Raw genomic sequence first — 18778 nt, forward strand, 5'->3', positions numbered from 1 at the left:
TGCAGTTTAAGCCCTTCAGAGAAAGAGAGAGAGAGTGTGTAAGTGTATCCAATGAATCACAACTAACAATGATGGCGTGTGTGACAAAAAGACAAAAAATGTACATTTTCCCCGGCAAATTCCACAAGCACAAATTCCTGCCCGATTCCACTGCTACTGCTAATATTTTCATTCTCATTTCTCATTTCATAAGTGTATGCGTGTGTGAGTGACTCTGTGCTATTAAGAAAGAAAAGTTCTCTTCTTAAAAAATTACTCTCAACTAAGTAGTGTTGTTCTTGTACGCTTCTTCTTCTTCTTCTTCTTCGTTTCCATACTATCATATTAGTTATCGCACACTTGTCCACGTTAGTTTCAAATTCCTTGCAGCGCATTTTTCGGTTTTTGCTTTGTTCCTCTCATCCTTAAAACTCGTTTTGTTTCCCTCTTTACGATTCAATTATTTTATTATTAATAATAATGTTTATAACTTTTTTTTATTCCTTATATCTGAACGAACTGCTTCTGCTTATGCTTCTTCTCTGCCTACCGCTTGTTACAAGTTTGTTTTACTCCTCATTTTTATTATTACCTTTTCTGTTTTGTTAATTAGAAGTAATAGTAATAGTAGTAGTAGTAGTAGTTTACTTAGAGCAACACGCACAGCGATTTCTTCTTTTTGTTGGGCTTTCTCTCGGGAGATTTCTTGTTAATTTGTTGGACTAAGTCGTAGAAAATCTGAAAAGATAAAGAAATACATTGAAATTGAAGTTACACATAGAAATATAAGTGTTTGTCCAGGATCTTTCGTCGCACAAATAAAAGCAAATCTGAGATAAATTTAGTAAGACAACAGATCTGAAAATTTCAATGTCCTATGAATTGAAGACATACATGAAATTCCGACGATATGGAAGCACTGCATCACTCCAAAGAAGATGAGATCATAGACTAACACTAAGACCAGGCGGTCCCGAAGAAACATGCTCAAACAAGCTAATTGAAGCACCCCTCGGAATGTAGGAAAAGCCACAGCAAATTTATAATGCGAATCAAAACAAACACGAGAATGGGGTACGTAACACCAAATCAAAGCCGGAAGTCACTGAGCCCACTTCCGACCTTACTTTCGACTTTTTTAAATTTCGATTGGAAGGAGCTAGGTAGGGAACAGGTTTCTGAAGCCCCCTTCAGATACTACACTCGAACGGTTGACCAAATGCTGGCTGGGCAGGGGCAAGTAGCACAGAAACAGGTGGATAATGAGACTGGGACACAATGGCTGGAAAATGTGTGGAAAGGAGGGGATGGTCACATCAAACTCTAACATCAGACAAACAAATTCGACATGCGTTTGGAATTTCCTTATAGATCTTCGCAGAATTATTTTGGAATTGTATTCTGAAATCAAAGTAGTCGTTGGATTACCTGACCTGGTCACTCCTGTTATTTTTCGCTGTCATTCCAATTCAAGAGCTCGATAATAAACCATTCTTTTGTTCGTTAAGTCTCGACCTGTTCATTATTGCCCCGTCCTGTCCACGTAGTTCTTTCAGGTTATGGGCTCTTCTACGAAGGAAGGCTCCGGAATTCCGCAGTTGAATGGAACGAACTTCGAGAATTGGCGGTTTCGAGTTCAACTGTACCTGTATGCGACAGAAGTTTCGGACGTATAAACCAAGCTAGTTCCCGGTGAATCGGACCAGGGAAGGGCGAAGTTTTTGCAGACAGATCGGAAAGCGAAGTCCTTGCTAGTTGGATTCCGTTCTGATGAATGTCTAGGCATAGCACGGGACAAGGAGACTGCTTGAGAAATGTGGAAGGCACTGGAAGATACATATGCGAAGAAGTCTGTAGCAAGTCAGACCCTGTCTTGACTTGGCAGTTGGCCAGGTTCCTTATGAAAGAAGGAACTTCGATGCGGCATCATTTTCAACAGTTCGACGATATCATACGCCAACTCAAATCGGCAGGCGCGAAGCTCGAAGAGAACGACATGGTATCGCAATTATTTCTCACCCTTCCCGATAGCTAAGACTCCCTTGTAACGGCTCTAGAGAATATCAACGAGAACGACCTCACACTGGAGACTGTGAAACAGCGGTTACTGGCTGAAGAATCCAAGCGGTCTCCCTTTTTATGGCACAGACTTGTTGGTCCATATTAGATCCAAGCGGTCTGATAGGATGGAAGATTCGAGCGAAGACAAGGCACATGATGAAAGATTGTCGTGTCAAGAAGACCGATGGTAACGTCAACGCAGCGGTTGGAAGCAAAGCAGTTTCGTTCATGGTGAACCAGAAGCAACCGAAGGTGCAGAACAAGCGAACCATCTTCTACGTGGACTCCGGATGTAGCGACCATCTGGTTAACAGTTTAGATTGCAACCAGTCGCACACTGTTTCCAAAGGTGCAAAAACGTGATCGAAATTGTTTTGACCTCTTAAACTTGATTTTTATGCTATAGTGTCTTCAGCAAAGTTTTTCTATGAAATATTTCACATATTATAGAGGTATCAGTTTGTTGATTAATCCCCCTAAAAGTGAAATGCAAATTTTCGTTTTCCTATTTTTGCATATAAAAATTTGCTTTGTTCGGCAAAGTTGTAGGAAATATTATTAGAAAAAGCTTTGCCAAAGACACCATACGTCTATCTGTTGAGTAGAATGGGTTTTTGTGGAGTTTTCTTTGAAACACCCCTAAAAACTAGTTTTTTTTTTCAAAATTACTTTTTCTGGTAATTTTCTACAATTTTCAAATGTTCTACAAATTTGTCACACTCAAAAAAATACACAACTTTCACGGGAAAAGTGTATTTTTATCTCTCATACTTATTTAGTTATTGAAGATTTTAATCTAAAAAATGCATCTTTTTGGTATTGAAAATCTCTACAAGCCGCAAATTTCCGCAGATGAAACCATTTACATAAGAAACTATACAGTAATCACTATTGAATCCATGTATAACCGTTTGTCTCTCGCTGTCCCTTGCATGTAAAAACAAACACTCAAAAATCGACGAAATTGTACTGGTGAGAACGCCCAATTCTATGCTCGCAAGCTCTCGCGCGTCTCGTGCGTGGAAATTAAGTGTTGTCAGAGAGACGATTTTGACTGTGAATACTTAAATGGTTTAGAAATGTAATAAATAGCTGTATACTCGTTATGTTTCATGTTCTAAACATTTCACAGAATTTTTTTTATTTACCGGATATCGTGACTTTTTTATCACTTTATTTGGCAACCATGATCTCATGCGTTGTTTACAATTAGAGACGTTGAAAGTAGCTTATTGCTTAGTGTGGTCGGAAGTCTAGTTTCAACTAAAATAAGGTTTAAAACATTACCGAAATATGGCGTCATCCTCAACAGGTAAGTTTGAAAGTTATTTCTGTAAAATGCAGACCAGATAACAGATAATAACAATCATCACTGCAGACCTGTTACACCGATTGCTGGAGACGTCCGATCCTCTAATTTCGTCCATTAGAGGATTTCCGAAGAAAAAGGATACTCCATTATCGAAGGATGCGAAAAATCTTTTGGTCGAGTCAGATGACGATTGAGGCGATGATAAAAGTGATAGTGAGGATTAACAGTGATATTTGATTGATAATTTGAGAGAAAAGAAATCAACAGTTGAAAACCATACCTCATATTGTTTTAAATTTCTTGGAATTCTATTTCTGGAAACCTTCCATGGCATTAGTAGTTGCATAGTAGAATAAGGCATTCCATGAGACAGTTGTCGTAAGCTGATTTTTTTTTGTTTACCAAGAAGTTTTGACAGTTCACAGTTAAACTGACAGATATTTTCCATAGAAAACAGCTTTGTTTATATTTACATTTTGTATCAGGCAATACCTGATCTCTCACACACTTAAAGCTTTTCAGGTATCGGGTCAACTGCAAAACGTCTCATGGATAGCCTTATTGGGCTCTTACCAGTACAATTTCGTTGATTTTTGAGTGTTTGTTTTTACATGAAAGGGACAGCGAGAGACCAACGGTTATACATGGATTCAATAGTGATTACTGTATAGTTTCATATGTAAATGGTTTCATCTGCGGAAATTTGCGGCTTGTAGAGATTTTCAATACCAAAAAGATGCGTTTTTTAGATTAAAATCTTCAATAACTAAATAAGTATGAGAGATAAAAATACACTTTTTCCGTGAAAGTTGTGTATTTTTTTGAGTGTGACAAATTTGTAGAACATTTAAAAATTGTAGAAAATTACCAGAAAAAGTTATTTTGAAAAAACTAGTTTTTAGGGGTGTTTCAAAGAAAACTCCACAAAAACCTATTCTACTCGACAGATAGACGTATGGTGTCTTTGGCAAAGCTTTTTCTAATAATATTTCCTACAACTTTGCCGAACAAAGCAAATTTTTATATTCAAAAATAGGAAAACGAAAATTTGCATTTCACTTTTAGGGGGATTAATCACCAAACTGATACCTCTATAATATGTGAAATATTTCATAGAAAAACTTTGCTGAAGACACTATAGCATAAAAATCAAGTTTAAGAGGTCAAAACAATTTCGATCACGTTTTTGCACCTTTGGAAACAGTGTGAGTCGGTCCGGAAGCTAAAACAACCTTTCGTTATTGATGAGGCCAAAGATGGTGTGTCGATTGTTGGCAAAGATGAAGGCGAAGTCAAGGGGATTTCCAAAGAAGGTATTCTGTTTCAGATGAAAAATGTAATTTTCGTACCAGAGCTGCGAGTCAACCTGCTTTCTGTCAAGAAGATGTCCCAAGCCGGGATTGACGTGTTGTTCACAAGCCGCAGCGGAAAACATCAGGCGCTGATGAAGCAAGGAAATCTCTACGAGTTGGAGTTAGATCTGGACGTGGTAGGACCTACAGCAAATCTCTGCGCAGCGGAGGTCAGCAATCTCTGGCATCGTCGTTTGGGTCACGCCAGTCAGACCACGATGAATACGTTAGTTCGACACAATATGGTGGAAGGTCTTGGCCCAAAAGTTGATTCAATTGGATTCTGTAACACATGTGTGCTTGGAAAGCAGTGCAGAGAACCCTTCAACGGAACTCGTGAGCGAGCCAGTCGATTGCTAGAGCGAATACATTCGGATGTGTGCGGACCAATCGATCCGCCGGCTTGGGATGGATCCTGATATTTCGTCTCCCTTATAGATGACTACAGCCATTTTACGTACCTGATGAAGAGAAAGTCCGAAGTCTTCGTACATTTTCAAGAGTATGAAGCCATGGTAACCACCCAGTTTGAAAGACGAATTTGCAAGCTCACTGTCGACCAGGGACGTGAGTATTGCTCCGGAGAAGAGAAAGCGTACTACCAACGAAAGGGAATTCAAATTCAGCCAACCGTTGCATACTCACCTCAACAAAACGGCGTGGCTGAACGGTTCAACCGAACCCTAGTAGAAAAGGTGAGAACCATGCTTATCGACTCAAATATGCCAAAGTTCAGCACTTTGGAAGCAGCACTTACTGGAACGTACTTGTTGAACCGGTGTCTTACTGCTGCTCTGTCGGATAATCGTACACCTGCTGAGCACTGAAAAGGTACGAAACCTGATCTCTCCAAGCTGCGTATCTTTGGATGTAAAGCATTTTCGTGGGTTCCAAGCCAGCTGAGAAAGAAGTTGGACAACAAGTGTCGGGAGGCGATCATGATATGCTCCAAATGGCTACCACTTATGGGACAGAAAAGCAAGAAAAGTATTCATCTCTCGTGACATCAAGTTCGATGAAGCTTCTTTACCATACGCAAATGAAGAAGAAGAAGGCTCGAAGGTTCCTTTAGTGATTCCTATGCTGTATCCGTCAGAGGGGGACAATTCGTCGGCCGAACAAGAGCAGTAGCTGTTATCGAAAGCGAAACCGAAGATGAAGTCGATCCGGATACGCAAAGCACCGTTGATCTGGATGAAGAATCAACCGAAGAAGCTCCATCCTGGGGCGCTCCCTTCACAACATCGAGGTGATGACTATTCAGAGTCTGACACTAGGCGCAGTGAACGGGAGCGCAGGCTCCCAGGTAAGTTACTTGACTTCTTTACTGGGTTTAGAGCAACATCTCCTGGTAAAATTTTAACTCTCCCAGATCCCCCGGAATCGTACGCCGAAATCGAAGATCGAGAAGATCGACAGCTCTGGATGACCGCAGTTAGAGACGAGTTAAATCTCTCGAGGAGAATAAGGTGTGAACGACGGTGAAATTCCCTGCCGGCAGGTCATTTTCAGAAAAATCTGGACCTGTTAAAATTTAAAATCTGTAAAAATCTGGAATGCTCCAAAAAATCCTTTTTTTAACATAATGCCATTGAAATCAAAGTGATGTGCCAATCTCCCAAAAAAAATCGGTCAGTATGATCATCTGGAATGTATTTAAAGTACTACACGGTTAGAAAAAAGTACCCAAAATTAAGTTCTTTTCACTCATCTCGGCACTATAGTGCAGGAACCCAAAAGTAGGTAAAGCGGATCAACGTAATTTTCATTTACTTGTGTGCAGTTCGTATGGAATTTTCCACTGGCTTTTTAACCAAAAGTAAGTTAGTTGTACCCAACAGTAGGTAAATATGATTATACTCAACGTTGGGTTCCCATACTTTACTACCCCTGTTGGGTGGTTTTACTCCTCCGTTTTTGACAACATTAGAAGGAGAAAAGGAGGCAAACTAGTCAAAAGTAGGTAAAAGTGAACTGGCCGTTGGGTACTTTTTTCTTACCGTGTAGAATGATTATGAATTAAATGTTTGACCATTACGAATAATTTCATGCCAAAGAATAATTTAACTATATTACTAAAATGAAAGTCTGATAGTGTCAGTCTCTGGATCTTGAAATGATTTTGAATTCTGTTAGTCTGAATTTACTTGGAACTCTTCACAGGATTTTTTTTCCTTTATTATAGAGATTTTAAGCCATAGGCTAGTTCATCTCTTACTCTTCACAGGATATCTTCGCCCTTTTTTTGAGCTCCATTTGAATGATCCTAGAATTTCATCATACTTATTTTCTGGATTCCCTTAAAATAATCATTATAATATCCAAACTTTTCCAGTAACATTCTAAGAGTTCATAGCATTACCTCTGGTAATCTCTCAAAAATTACTCTCCAATTCCACAATTCCCTCAAACTGGTAATAATTCCCAAGAATTGGTATAATTTTGTGTTTTTCCTTCTTAAAATATTCTTAATAATTTCCTTGGTGCACCCTTCAGAATGACTGTCACACTCTTCTCAGACTTATCCGATAATTCCCTTTGAACTGCTTTGTAGGTAAGGTCAGAATGATTTTGAAATCCGTTTCAGTATTTCCAAAGTACTCAAGTACTTTGCCAAAATGGCCTTGAAAGTCTCACAGAAATTGCGCATAATTCCGTTAAAATGTCTTAAAATTTTATTAAAATGAATCTTCATAGAAACATTGGACAGAGTTCCATTGAAATTATTCTAACGATTCGTATCAGCATACTCCTTAAGTTTCATCATAAAAATTTTCTATGATTTCTCTTCCGGATTGTATTTCCTACATTCACTAAATCTCCAAGAAATTGTCATCAGAGTTGACAAGACAATTGACATTGTCTTCAACCAGAGGTTGCACAGACAGAATATTTAACACTAGACAACGGACAACACACCACACCCAGTAGAGCAGTAGGGAAATTTTTAGGCTGCGGGAATCGAGCCCTCACTTCGTGGCACTCACAGTACGCCTGAACAACGGGTGACGCCGCACGTTCTGGTGACGCCCACAAAGACGGATGGAGCTCTACTCAGAATTGGGTTGAAGTTCTCCTTTGATTTCCCAAGGAATTCACCTCACACTTCACTGTGAATTATTTTCAGAATTACCTTAAAATTCCAGTATTGTTCAACGTTGATGGCCTTCAATAATTAAAGTAGCAAGTTTGGATTTATTAGAGGGTAAATCAATTGCAGTGATATTTTTAAACAACATGTTTAAAAAATCTGGGAAAATCTGGAACATATTTAAAAAATCTGGAAACATACGGGGTCTGTCTGTGTATCTGGCAAGACGACTAAAAATCTGGAAAATTCAGATAAATCTGGAATACTGGAAACGCTGCCTGCCGGTGTCAATCCCTTGCAGTCGAAGTGGGTCTTTCGCGTGAAAGAGGATGAAGAAGGAAACCATGTGCGATGCAAGGCAAGACTGGTAGTCAAAGGTTTCTTGCAGAAGACTGGTCTGGACTACAATGAAACATATGCGCCAAAGACGTTGTTTTCATCGTGCTGTCGATGATCTCCTGATAGCAGGTATGCAGCTGACCACCATAATGAAGCTGAACGCGAACTGTCGGCGATGTTTGAAATGACCGATTGTGGACAGTTGACTCACTTTCTTGGGATGAAGATACGGTACGATCAGCAAAATGGTAGAATGATGCTGTCTCAAGAAACCAGCCTGGAAAAGGTCTTGCAGAAGTTCGGCATGGCGGAGTGCAATGCAACAAGTTCGCCAATGGAGAAAGAATTGAAATTGGATCGTCATGTGGCCGAAGGTGTTCAAGAACCGTACCGTGAATTATTGGGAAGCCTTATGTACGTGATGATGTCCACAAGGCCGGACATTTGCTTTCCTTTCGGATATCTGGGGAGATTCCAGCTTCAACCTGGACAACAACATTGGACAGCTCTGAAACGGGTTGTACGATACTTAAAAGGATCGATTGAGTGTTGCTCGACGTTTACTCGAGACACTCATCTGGTTTACTGATTCTGACTGGGCCACCGATACTGACGACCGGAAATCAGTAAGCGGATTTGATTTCCGTGTTTTCGGATGTACTGTTGCGTGGTCAAGTAAGAAGCAAACTTCAGTAGCGAAGCTGAATATGTAGCGTTGAGTGCTGCAGCATCGGAAGCAATATGGCTAGTCGGTGTGCTAGGCGATCTCGGTGAGCTAAACATTGAACCAATCACCATATACGAGGACAACCGTGGATGCATTGGTATGATCAAGAACTTGAAGAGTAAGAGAGCCAAACACATTGACATTAAACTCCATTTTCTTCGTGATCATGTCGCTGCTGGAAAGCTATTGGTGGAGCCGATTGCCAGCAACAACCAGTTGGCTTCTTCACTAAATCGTTTGACGTCGGACGATGCTGGGGCTATCCAAGCGAGAGGGGGTGAAATCAAAGTAGTCGTTGGATTACCTGACCTGGTCACTCCTGTTATTTTTCGTTGTCATTCCAATTCAAGAGCTCGATGTGAGCAATTCAAGTTTGCTTTAATACAACATTCTTTTGTTCGTTAAGTCTCGGCCTGTTCATTATTGCCCCGTCCTGTCCACGTAGTTCCTTCATATTCTAAAAAAAACTCGCTTCCCTTGGTATTTTTTCAAAAAACCTGGAGTCCGCTTCACTCTTGGGAGTTCTATTAAAAGCTGTATTAGAAGTTTTCCTAAAGGTTCCCAAGAAAATATTCTCTGACATACTTGGGTGTTATCTCTAGAATTCATTCTAAAATCTGCTCAAATTTATTTTGGAAAAAATTCTAAAATAGTTCTTCAAAGTGAGATGTGCAAATATTTGATTTTTTTTTTTCTGATGGTCAAGTAGCGCTGACAGCACTGAGTGCTTACAAATGTACATCAAAGATCGTCTGGGAAGCAGTGGCGTCGCGTAACTTCACTTTTTACCTGTTCAACAACTTTGAAAACGTTATTTAGGGTCATGTTTACCTTCAAATCAGTTTCAAAAGGCATAGGGTCTTCTAGTTTCACTGATTTGTATCCATTGAAACCAATATTGTTTTGTTTGATTACGTTTTGAGAGTTGTTGAACAGGTAGATTGAGGTTAGAGCGACGCCACTGCTGGGAAGGTATTCTCTCGCTTTGGCAACTGTGCCAACGGAACTCAGTAAACTTATATTGGGTACCAGGACACTGTGGCATTGAACGGAATGAAAGGGTAGACGACCTAGCAAAGTTAGATTACAATTCACAGTTTTGTGGCCCAGAGCCATACTGTGGAATATCATATTCAATGGAACTCAAATGCTGGGAAGAGCAAAGGCCAATTGTATGACTTTCACAAACTGCAACCAGTCGAAAAGATTCATAACTCCTAATATAACATAACAAAAAGCTCTTAGAGCTCAATAAAAGAGCTCTTAGTATATACACTGGCCTAGTAACTGGGCAATGTCCTAGTAGCTATCACATGAAGAACATTGGTCGGGTTGAGAGTGATAGGGGAAATGACGGCTTCGGCATGACAGACTATTTTCGGCAACGCAAATTGAAACACTATTTTCACTGGATTTTCTTACGAAAACACTTCGCTGAATGCATGCAAACGATTCTTTATGCTTTCAGCTTCAATTTGACTATATTTTTACCACTGAGAAAAAGCAATCTAGCAAGGTTTTCTTGAAATGCAACACACGCACGTCAAATTGTAGCTGATTTCGAGTTGCCGATAATAGAACAGCAGATTAACATGCAGTTCAAATGGAACGGTTGCCGAAGAAAAACTGGTTGCCGACAATACTCGCTCTCACTAGAGAAGATTGGAGCTTTGTAAAAGCGTTTCAAAACAGTTTTTGACAATTCTTTCAACTGAAATTGTTAGAGCAGCTGGCAGCAAAAGATTGTAAACAAACCACTACTGCATATGTGTGTGTTCCTTAGAGAAAAAGGCTATAGAAAGAAGGCCGCTGCTTAGGTTGCCGAGAATACGTAAATTCCCCTATCTGTCGTTTCTGTAATTTGGAACGTGAAACCAAAGAAGAATACTAAGATGAAACAGTCGGAACAAAAACTTTCTATTTTAGTGTCCTCTTTCACGGTCCCTTTCATCCAATGACTACCCCCCGTATGCAAGGTAATTTTGTGGTTTTGCTGCCCCCTCGGTAGAGATGAAAGTTTGCGCTTTTTTATCAGAACACAAAAATCAGAGATGTCCCATTGTTTTTTAAATTACTCGATTAACAATTTTTGACGTAGGACTACGTCTGTGATTTCTATATGGGGGTACACTTTGTGAAAACCGAAAGTGGAACATGTAACAAAATTATGAAAGATTTTGAACGTTAATAAATCAGCTGCATCTGGATCAATTTCAGTAAATTTATCACCAATCGATCAGAAATATTTTTACGAATCTACGAATTTAAGACTATATCATTTTTCAAAATGTCACTATTGAAAATTGCACGAATGTGGAACTGTTGCTATGAAAATTAAAATTATCACCGATTGCCTGCGAAAGGCGATTTTCCTAACACAGATTTCAAAGTTGAATTCCGTCCGGTCTCACCAAAAGGTGTTTATTCAATCACCGCGTGATGAGTGGGGGTGATCTCCAGTACACGACGAAAGGCTGCTGGCAAGGAGCAAGTGCAGCCCACATTAGGAAGAAGCCGCACCGCTGTTGATCGAAATCGGTAGCTTTTCGTGAGTCGCTGTGGGCCATCTATGTCAAGCGCGTCATACTAAAGAGTATAAACACCTCAAATTCCTATTCCTACACAAAACACAAGCTCCTGCAGTTAACAAATTTGATTTATCATAGAAGACCACGTAGTCCTACGTCACCATTGCGTACAACCCCATAGGGCTGTCCCTTGTAGTTTTTTTTTGTTCGTTACGCTGTCATGTTTCCACCAATGAGAGTGCATCACATACTTGAAACGATGGGTGATGATCCTCTGGAGAAGTTAATGCTTATATCGGCATGATATAACCGATTACAAATATTTTAATTTTGATTCCTTTATCGAGATTAATCGATTATTCGAATGAAAATCGGCCATCACTAGATGAATGTGAAACGTCATTTCAAATATAACCGAGGCTAATCACAAATTACAAATTACGGTAACTGAAATAAACACGAGTGCTGACCGGTTGGTGAAACCTCGGAACATCTGCTCTGCAGTTGTGGTGCATTACACAAGCGTAGATCTAAATTTCTTGGAAGTATTAGCTATTAGTACTAGTGAAATACGGGCTGCAAATCCTGGAAAGGTAGTTGGTTTTATAGACCATATTATACCGGACTGGGAAAAGATGTGTCCAGGCAATTAGCCGTCCATTAGTTAAATAGTGGCATGATACAAACAGCAAATAGGGGTACCACAAAAGTTCAAACAATGGACGCAGTGGTTTTACTCCCCTCCCAAAAAAAAAAACGCTTCCAATTCAGTTTTTTTGCGGTGAAAACTCGATCCCCAAATTTCTGGCCCTGAAGGACAGATTAACTAGGAAATTTTGCAAGGGTCTTTGCAAGATTTCTCCAAGTGGACCTCTCAGGGAAACCACGGCATCGTCTGCAAGCTGTCTAAGCGAGCATCGATTATCTAAATAATCAGTTATCAATGTCTTTGACATAGAAATTATGAAGTAAGGGACTTAAACATGACCCTTGGGGTAAGCCCATGTAGCTAATTTTGATAGTTGTCATATGACCTAGATTGAAGGTGATTTGTTTTTTCTGAAAGCAAATTATACAAGACATTATTTAATATACCGAGTAATCCACTAAGGCGCAGGTTGTTCGATTCAACCCAATGGTCATCCAATAAGGCCTTGCTCAATATCCAAAATTTGATTCGCGGTAGAGGGTGTTTCGGTGGGGTCAACGGTTCCCACATGACGACTCTAAGCAACTTGGTTATTCTAACCAAAACGAACTCTCTAAGACGAAGAAACGTGCCCCTTTTTGACTCAGCTCTGGTACTATCTTCGGTTCCAAGCTAATCGATGTACCCCTTGAAACATAGAAAAATCCACGAACCCCTCATTTTATCTGTCAAACTTTCATAGCGAATCAAAACAAACTTAGTGTAGTACTAGAATTTCGGGGGTACGTTAATCGATTTGCTTGGGACCAATAGGTTAGTCATTTCCTCTATCTATGATAGAGGAAATGCTTCGCCAACCCGAGCGTCTGTTCACCATGGAGGTGCAGCTCAAACAGCGTCTGACTGGCATCCAGCGGCTGAATAAGAAATGCTCTTCCTCGGAAGCTACACCTAAGATGGCAGCCCCATCACGGCGGATAGGAGACCTTAGGCCAACCACCTACTGTCTCTGAAACCTTTACAATTGTTACAGAAACCAACAGAGAAAGACATCGAACTGATTTAACGGCAACGACTTTTAGCGCAAAACAACGGACACGAATTGGATCATGGAATGTATTGACGTTAGCCCAGCAAGGTAAACTGGCACAACTCGCCAACGAGGCGCGACGCATAGAGCTAGAAATCCTGGGACTGAGTGAAGTTCGTTGGCCAAACTTTGGAGAACACAAACTGCCGTCAGGACAGGTATACTATACTCTGGTATTCGAGGTGAAAACGCTCCCCGCCATCGTGGAGTTGGTCTCCTACTTAGCGTCCAGGCAAGTGCTGCGCTCATCAAGTGGGAGCCTGTTAATGAGAGGATAATCGTTGCCAGACTTAGAACACGGGCTCGTAACCTTACCATAATCCAATGTTATGCGCCAACCGATGCTGCCGAGCTACAGGACAAGGAGAATTTTTACAGTCAACTGAATGCCGTCGTGGATAAGGTTCCAAAGGGTGACATCAAGATCTACACTGGCGACTTCAATGCGAAGATCGGCTCCGACAACACGGACTATGAGCGTGTCATGGGACGCCATGGTTTCGGCGAAATGAGCGAGAACGGTGAGCTGTTTGCAGAATTTTGTGGCAATAACGACATGGTGATCGGGGGCTCGCTCTTCATGTGGGTTTCCCGTGATGGACATACCGAAAATCAGATCGACCACATCTGCATCAGCCGAAAATGGAGACGGAGCCTTCTTGATGTCCGGAATAAACGCAGCGCCGACATCGCGTCTGACCATCACCTTCTAATCGGTGAAATCCGCCTACGCATGGCGCGGATCCAGCGACGGGAGGAGAGCTGCGGACGTTCCAGAAGGTGGCAGCGTAGAAGAACAATAATGGACGGCCATCAAGAATGCCTTTATAGAAACAAGCAAGAACAACTTGGGTGAGTTGCGCACCCAGAGGAAAGAGTGGATCACAGATGAAACCTGGCGGAAGATTGAGGAGCGTAGAGAAGCAAAAGCCGCGATAGAGCGGGCGAGAACCAGAGGAGCCAAGAACGAAGCCCGTCAACGGTACTCGGCTCTAGAGAAGGAAGTCAAGCGCTCTTGCAGACGGGACAAGCGAGCGTGGCCTGGCCGACGAAGGGGAGAAAGCCGCAAACACTGGCGATATACGCCTCCTCTACGATATCTCACGACGCCTGAGTGGAGCAAGGATGAACCCGAGGATGCCAGTGAAGGACACGACTGGACAATTGCTTACCGACCCCACTGACCAGCTGAAACGCTGGTTTGAGCACTTCGAACAACTTCTTCATGTTTCGACGACCAACCAGCCATCAACATCTCGGCATGATCCGCCTAGAGTGCGGCGCATCACTCGCGTCAATTCCGAGGCCCCATCGCTGCAGGAGATTGAAGCAGCTATCCGAAGCATGAAATCCAACAAATCAGCAGAGATGCTCAAAGCTGACTCCATGCTATCCGCACAAATGTTGCATCAACTATTCTGTAATATCTGGGACACCGCGACGTTTCCGGCCGACTGAATGCAGGGCATCTTAGTGAAGGTCCCAAAGAAGGGGGATCTGACTGTGTGCGACAATTGGCGAGGCATCATGTTACTGTGTATTGTTCTCAAAGTTTTGTGCAAAGTTATCCTGAATCGGATACAGGAGACGCGATTCTCCGACGGCAGCAGGCAGGATTCCGTGCCGGAAGATCTTGTGTGGACCGCATAATCTTGGAGCAGGTCAATGAATTCCAAGAGTCCCTTTATTTGATATTCATTGACTACGAAAAAGCTTTCGACCGTCTCAATCACGAGAATCTGTGGGGCGCCCTGAGACGCAAGGGAGTCCCGGATAAAATCGTCAACCTCATCGAAGCGCAGTATGAGGCTTTCACGTGCAGAGTTCTGCATAACGGAGCCTTGTCCGACCCTATACGGGTAGTCGCTGGTGTGAGACATGGATGTATACTATCAACGCTACTGTTTCTCATCGTAATCGACGAGATCAAGGTAGGTTCAATTAACCGTGTACCGAACCGTGGGCTGCTTTGGCAGCCTATCACCATGGAGCATCTCAACGACTTCGATTTGGCTGATGATGTTGCTTTACTAGCACAACGGCGCTCTGATATGCAGAATAAGCTCAATGACCTAGCCGAACGCTCCTCTGCGGCGGGTCTCACCATCAACGTCAACAAGACCAAATCGTTGGATATCAACACCGGCAACCCTTCCAACTAGTAATTGGTAGAGGGGCAAGCAGTGGAGAAGGTCGGAAGTTTCCAATATCTTGGCAGCCAAATAGCGTCGGACGGCGGGACCAAGAGCGACATAGGTGCACGAATCAAGAAGGCTAGGGCTGCCTTTGCGCTGGTGGTGCACAGGACCCTTAAGTGAGTAATAGGCTAGTCAAGTAGTGAGCCAATTTAAAATCGATAGTTTCCGTTTTATTTGAGTAACATTTTGCCCAATTTGCAAAAATGCAACATCAAGCATTGAACAACCACAAGTTCACAACTCTATTTAAAATTTGAAATGAAAAACTATCCTCAAACTACGCCGAGTAATTCAGTTGTTTGAAACTAGCAAAGTCAGTCATACTTATTAAGAAGTTTCGGTTATAAAGAAATATTTCCCTGAATTTGAAGGAAATTCCCTGATTTTCCGAATTGGTCGAAACCCTGAAAGAAAGCCTGCTTTTAGAAAGAATTTACTCTTCTTATAATGATTCTTCTACGGCTAGTTCATCACCATTTCCGTACCAAATTTTCAATACTAATTACAAACGAAAATAAAACGAGCAACCTCGTCACACATTACAATACTCACGTCGTTAACATTAATTTTGGCTTTGGCTGACGTCTCCATGAATGCACAGTTGAACTGGTTGGCGAGGCTTTTGCCGAGCTCCTTACCGACCACTCGTTCGTCCTCCAGATCGCACTTGTTGCCGACCAACACCATCGGAACGTCGTCAGTGTCCTGTTCCGGGAAAGAAAGGTAAGTTTTGACACATTTTCCATAAGCCAATATTTTTTAAATGGTTCGTTACCTTAACCCTTAAAATCTGCTCCCTCAGGTCCTGCAGGTCGTTGAATGTCGATTGTGCTGTGATGGAGTACACTAGCACGAAACCCTGGCCGTTCTTCATGTACAAATCTCGCATGGCCGTGAATTGTTCCTGTTTGGAATGTGAAAAGACGATTAGTTTTCCCGGGTTAGAAATGTCACAAAGTCTTACCGTTCCTGCCGTGTCCAGAATTTCCAACATACACTGCTGTCCGTCCACTTCCACCTGCTTGCGGTAACTGTCCTCTATCGTGGGATCGTACTTTTCCACAAATATACCCTGAAAGTAGGCAAATTACGACAATGGTTATTATTATTACTTGAAGCAAAGCCGAACTCAAACTAGGTAAGTACATATTTGAAGGAGATGCCATTAATTTTGATAAATTCCGAGAAAGATTGTTTGATTGGGTGATGACAAAGTTATTTCAAACATTCTGACGAATTGAACTTTGCCGTTTGCTTTTGTGGCCGCTTCCTTTTTCTCAAGGTTTCCAATTGGTTTCCAGTAAGAGTGCTATCGATTTTATCCGGGAGCTGGCAGTAATTTCCACTTCCTTTTTATCAATCTTTTTTTTTTTTTGCTTTCTCCGAGGATGAATTTGAATACCGAGACGACGTTCAGGTAGTTTATTTTTAGTACAAAATCTTGACATAGCAATTAATATGATGAAATTGAATTCGCTCAATGGCAGGCCACCCGAGACACGTGCACAGCAGAGATGAGCTTGTTACCCATCCATTCCAGGATTCCATCTGTCTCTTTCGCAAAATCCCACTCCAAAGCATCAGGGACGGGATTAAAAGTTTGAAGAGCCCATTAAACCCGCCGACCCACGCCAACGGCTACGATGCGAGCCAGTAGAAGGAGGAGGGAGAAGACGCAACACCCGTCATATCCCGGAGGATGAATGGCTTCATTAATTCGGTAATGATATACATAGCCTGCAAGCGCAACAGGTTTTCCGCCCGCACCAATAGAAGGCTGATGGCCGAGGCTTTCCGTGTGTGTGGGGGGATGAATTTTGCAGGGATGTGATGAATGTCTCACGACCATACCGGATGGGGACGGAGGCGACGGTGGGAAAATCGCACCACAAATGGCCCTACCACCTGCTAGCTGAGTAGGAAAAAGTGTCCCCTGCTAACACACGGGGGCATTTCGTGATTTGTGAGTGTACGTTTTCCTTTTTGTTTTTTTACTTTAGTGAGTTGCTGGATGGAGGAGGACGGAGAGTAGGAACATATTACCCGAAGGGCAGCGGAACGGAGTGTTGCATAAATTTGCATAGGAAAACAGAGGGACCAGCAGAATCCGAGTAGTGCTTTGTAGAAAGTTCGTCGTTTATATTTTTTCACATTCAGGCAGAGCAATTCTTGTGGCGAAAATCTGTTGCTCAGGAAAAGGAAGAATGTTATGGGAAAATGGGTTAATCCTAATCAGAACCCAAATTTGCTAGAGGATTTAATAGAATGTTAAAGAAAGCACTTCATTCGATTCAACTTTAAACGATTGCTGCTAGGAAAGCAATGAACAGGGAAATGCTTCATAAATCATTGGAAATCGCTATATTAGTCTGACAGTGAAGCGCTACGATACTACGATAGTCCTGTATCCGGATGTGTAGTTACTTAGGTTTATTGCCCTATCAGTGGTCTCACCCTACTTATAAGTATGTATCCTCTACATACCACTTGGAAAATCTACTTTCTACTGCGTGCATTGTGTTAATTTTAGACCAACAATTGAAATAGGCAGAACAACCAAACGTAAACAATGGCTTTAAACACAAAATTCTCGAGAATCAAAACACTCCCACGCAAACTAACAATGCCATTCGATAAAGGGAGTATAGTCTATCAGATAGTGTTAGATTGCTTGAATAAGCTTTGATTCTCAAGGAATTTGCATTTAAAGCCATTGTTTACGTTTGGTTGTTCCGCCTATTTCAATTGTTGATCTAGAATTATTGCCTTGGATACTGTCAGAAACCGATATCAACAGAAATTCGAGAACGTAAGTGGAATTGGGTCAATCACGCACTACGAAGGGGCGGAAACGAATTCTGGATTGGAACCCGGCAGAACATCGCAGCAGAGGCAGACCCAGGGGCTCATGGCGACGGAGCCTCAACACCATTAGGTGTGTGCAGGATACATAATAAGCTGTATACTGTTGACAGGGAATTGTCATACTTAAGGTGAAAGTGACCTAGTGAGTGAATAACAATTGCCCCATTTTCTCTACTCCTCGATAGCTAGGGTTACCATATCAAAAACTTGAAAAGGAGGACATTTCATTTGAGGTTTGGTGATTAAGGAGGACAATGATTACTTTTCTTAACATTAAAGGAGGACAATGAGTTTTTATCAAACGTTTTAATAATATGTGCGCTATCACAAAATCCATGATTTGCGAAGGTTCAATTGATATTGTTCATAACTTGTGGTCGTTATCAATGCAATTAATCTTCTCTTTGTACTTCTGAAAAATGCATCAAACTAGCCTTCACAATTCATGTTTGATACTTGAAAATGATCTAGTCCAGCTGATTTGCATGAAAACTGCAACTTTTATCATGTACAAAAATCAGTATACATGTCATCGCTGATTGAAACCAACATGGAACATCTGAGCAACCTGTTAATTTTACCATTGA

The 18778-nt window shown here is 41.6% G+C and overlaps 1 protein-coding gene across 2 annotated transcripts in view; it reads right to left on the bottom strand.

Annotated features, from left to right (window-relative positions):
• Positions 1-579: 579 nt before the first annotated feature.
• Positions 580-18778, bottom strand: part of Rap1 (RAS oncogene family member Rap1) — a 95386-nt gene continuing 77187 nt past the window's right edge. For both annotated transcript variants that reach the window (XM_065239516.1, XM_065239515.1), the window contains exons 3-6: positions 16291-16398; positions 16102-16230; positions 15879-16031; positions 580-717 (exon numbers count right to left, since the gene is read on the bottom strand). In XM_065239516.1, the coding sequence (XP_065095588.1) occupies positions 628-717; positions 15879-16031; positions 16102-16230; positions 16291-16398 (480 nt within the window). In that variant the 3' untranslated portion in view covers positions 580-627. The remainder of the gene's footprint in view (positions 718-15878; positions 16032-16101; positions 16231-16290; positions 16399-18778) is intronic.

Source organism: Ochlerotatus camptorhynchus, unplaced genomic scaffold (assembly GCF_037179485.1).
Source record: "Ochlerotatus camptorhynchus isolate MF236.1 unplaced genomic scaffold, CSIRO-AGI_Acam_v1.1 ptg000055l, whole genome shotgun sequence".
Lineage (NCBI taxonomy): Eukaryota > Metazoa > Arthropoda > Insecta > Diptera > Culicidae > Ochlerotatus > Ochlerotatus camptorhynchus.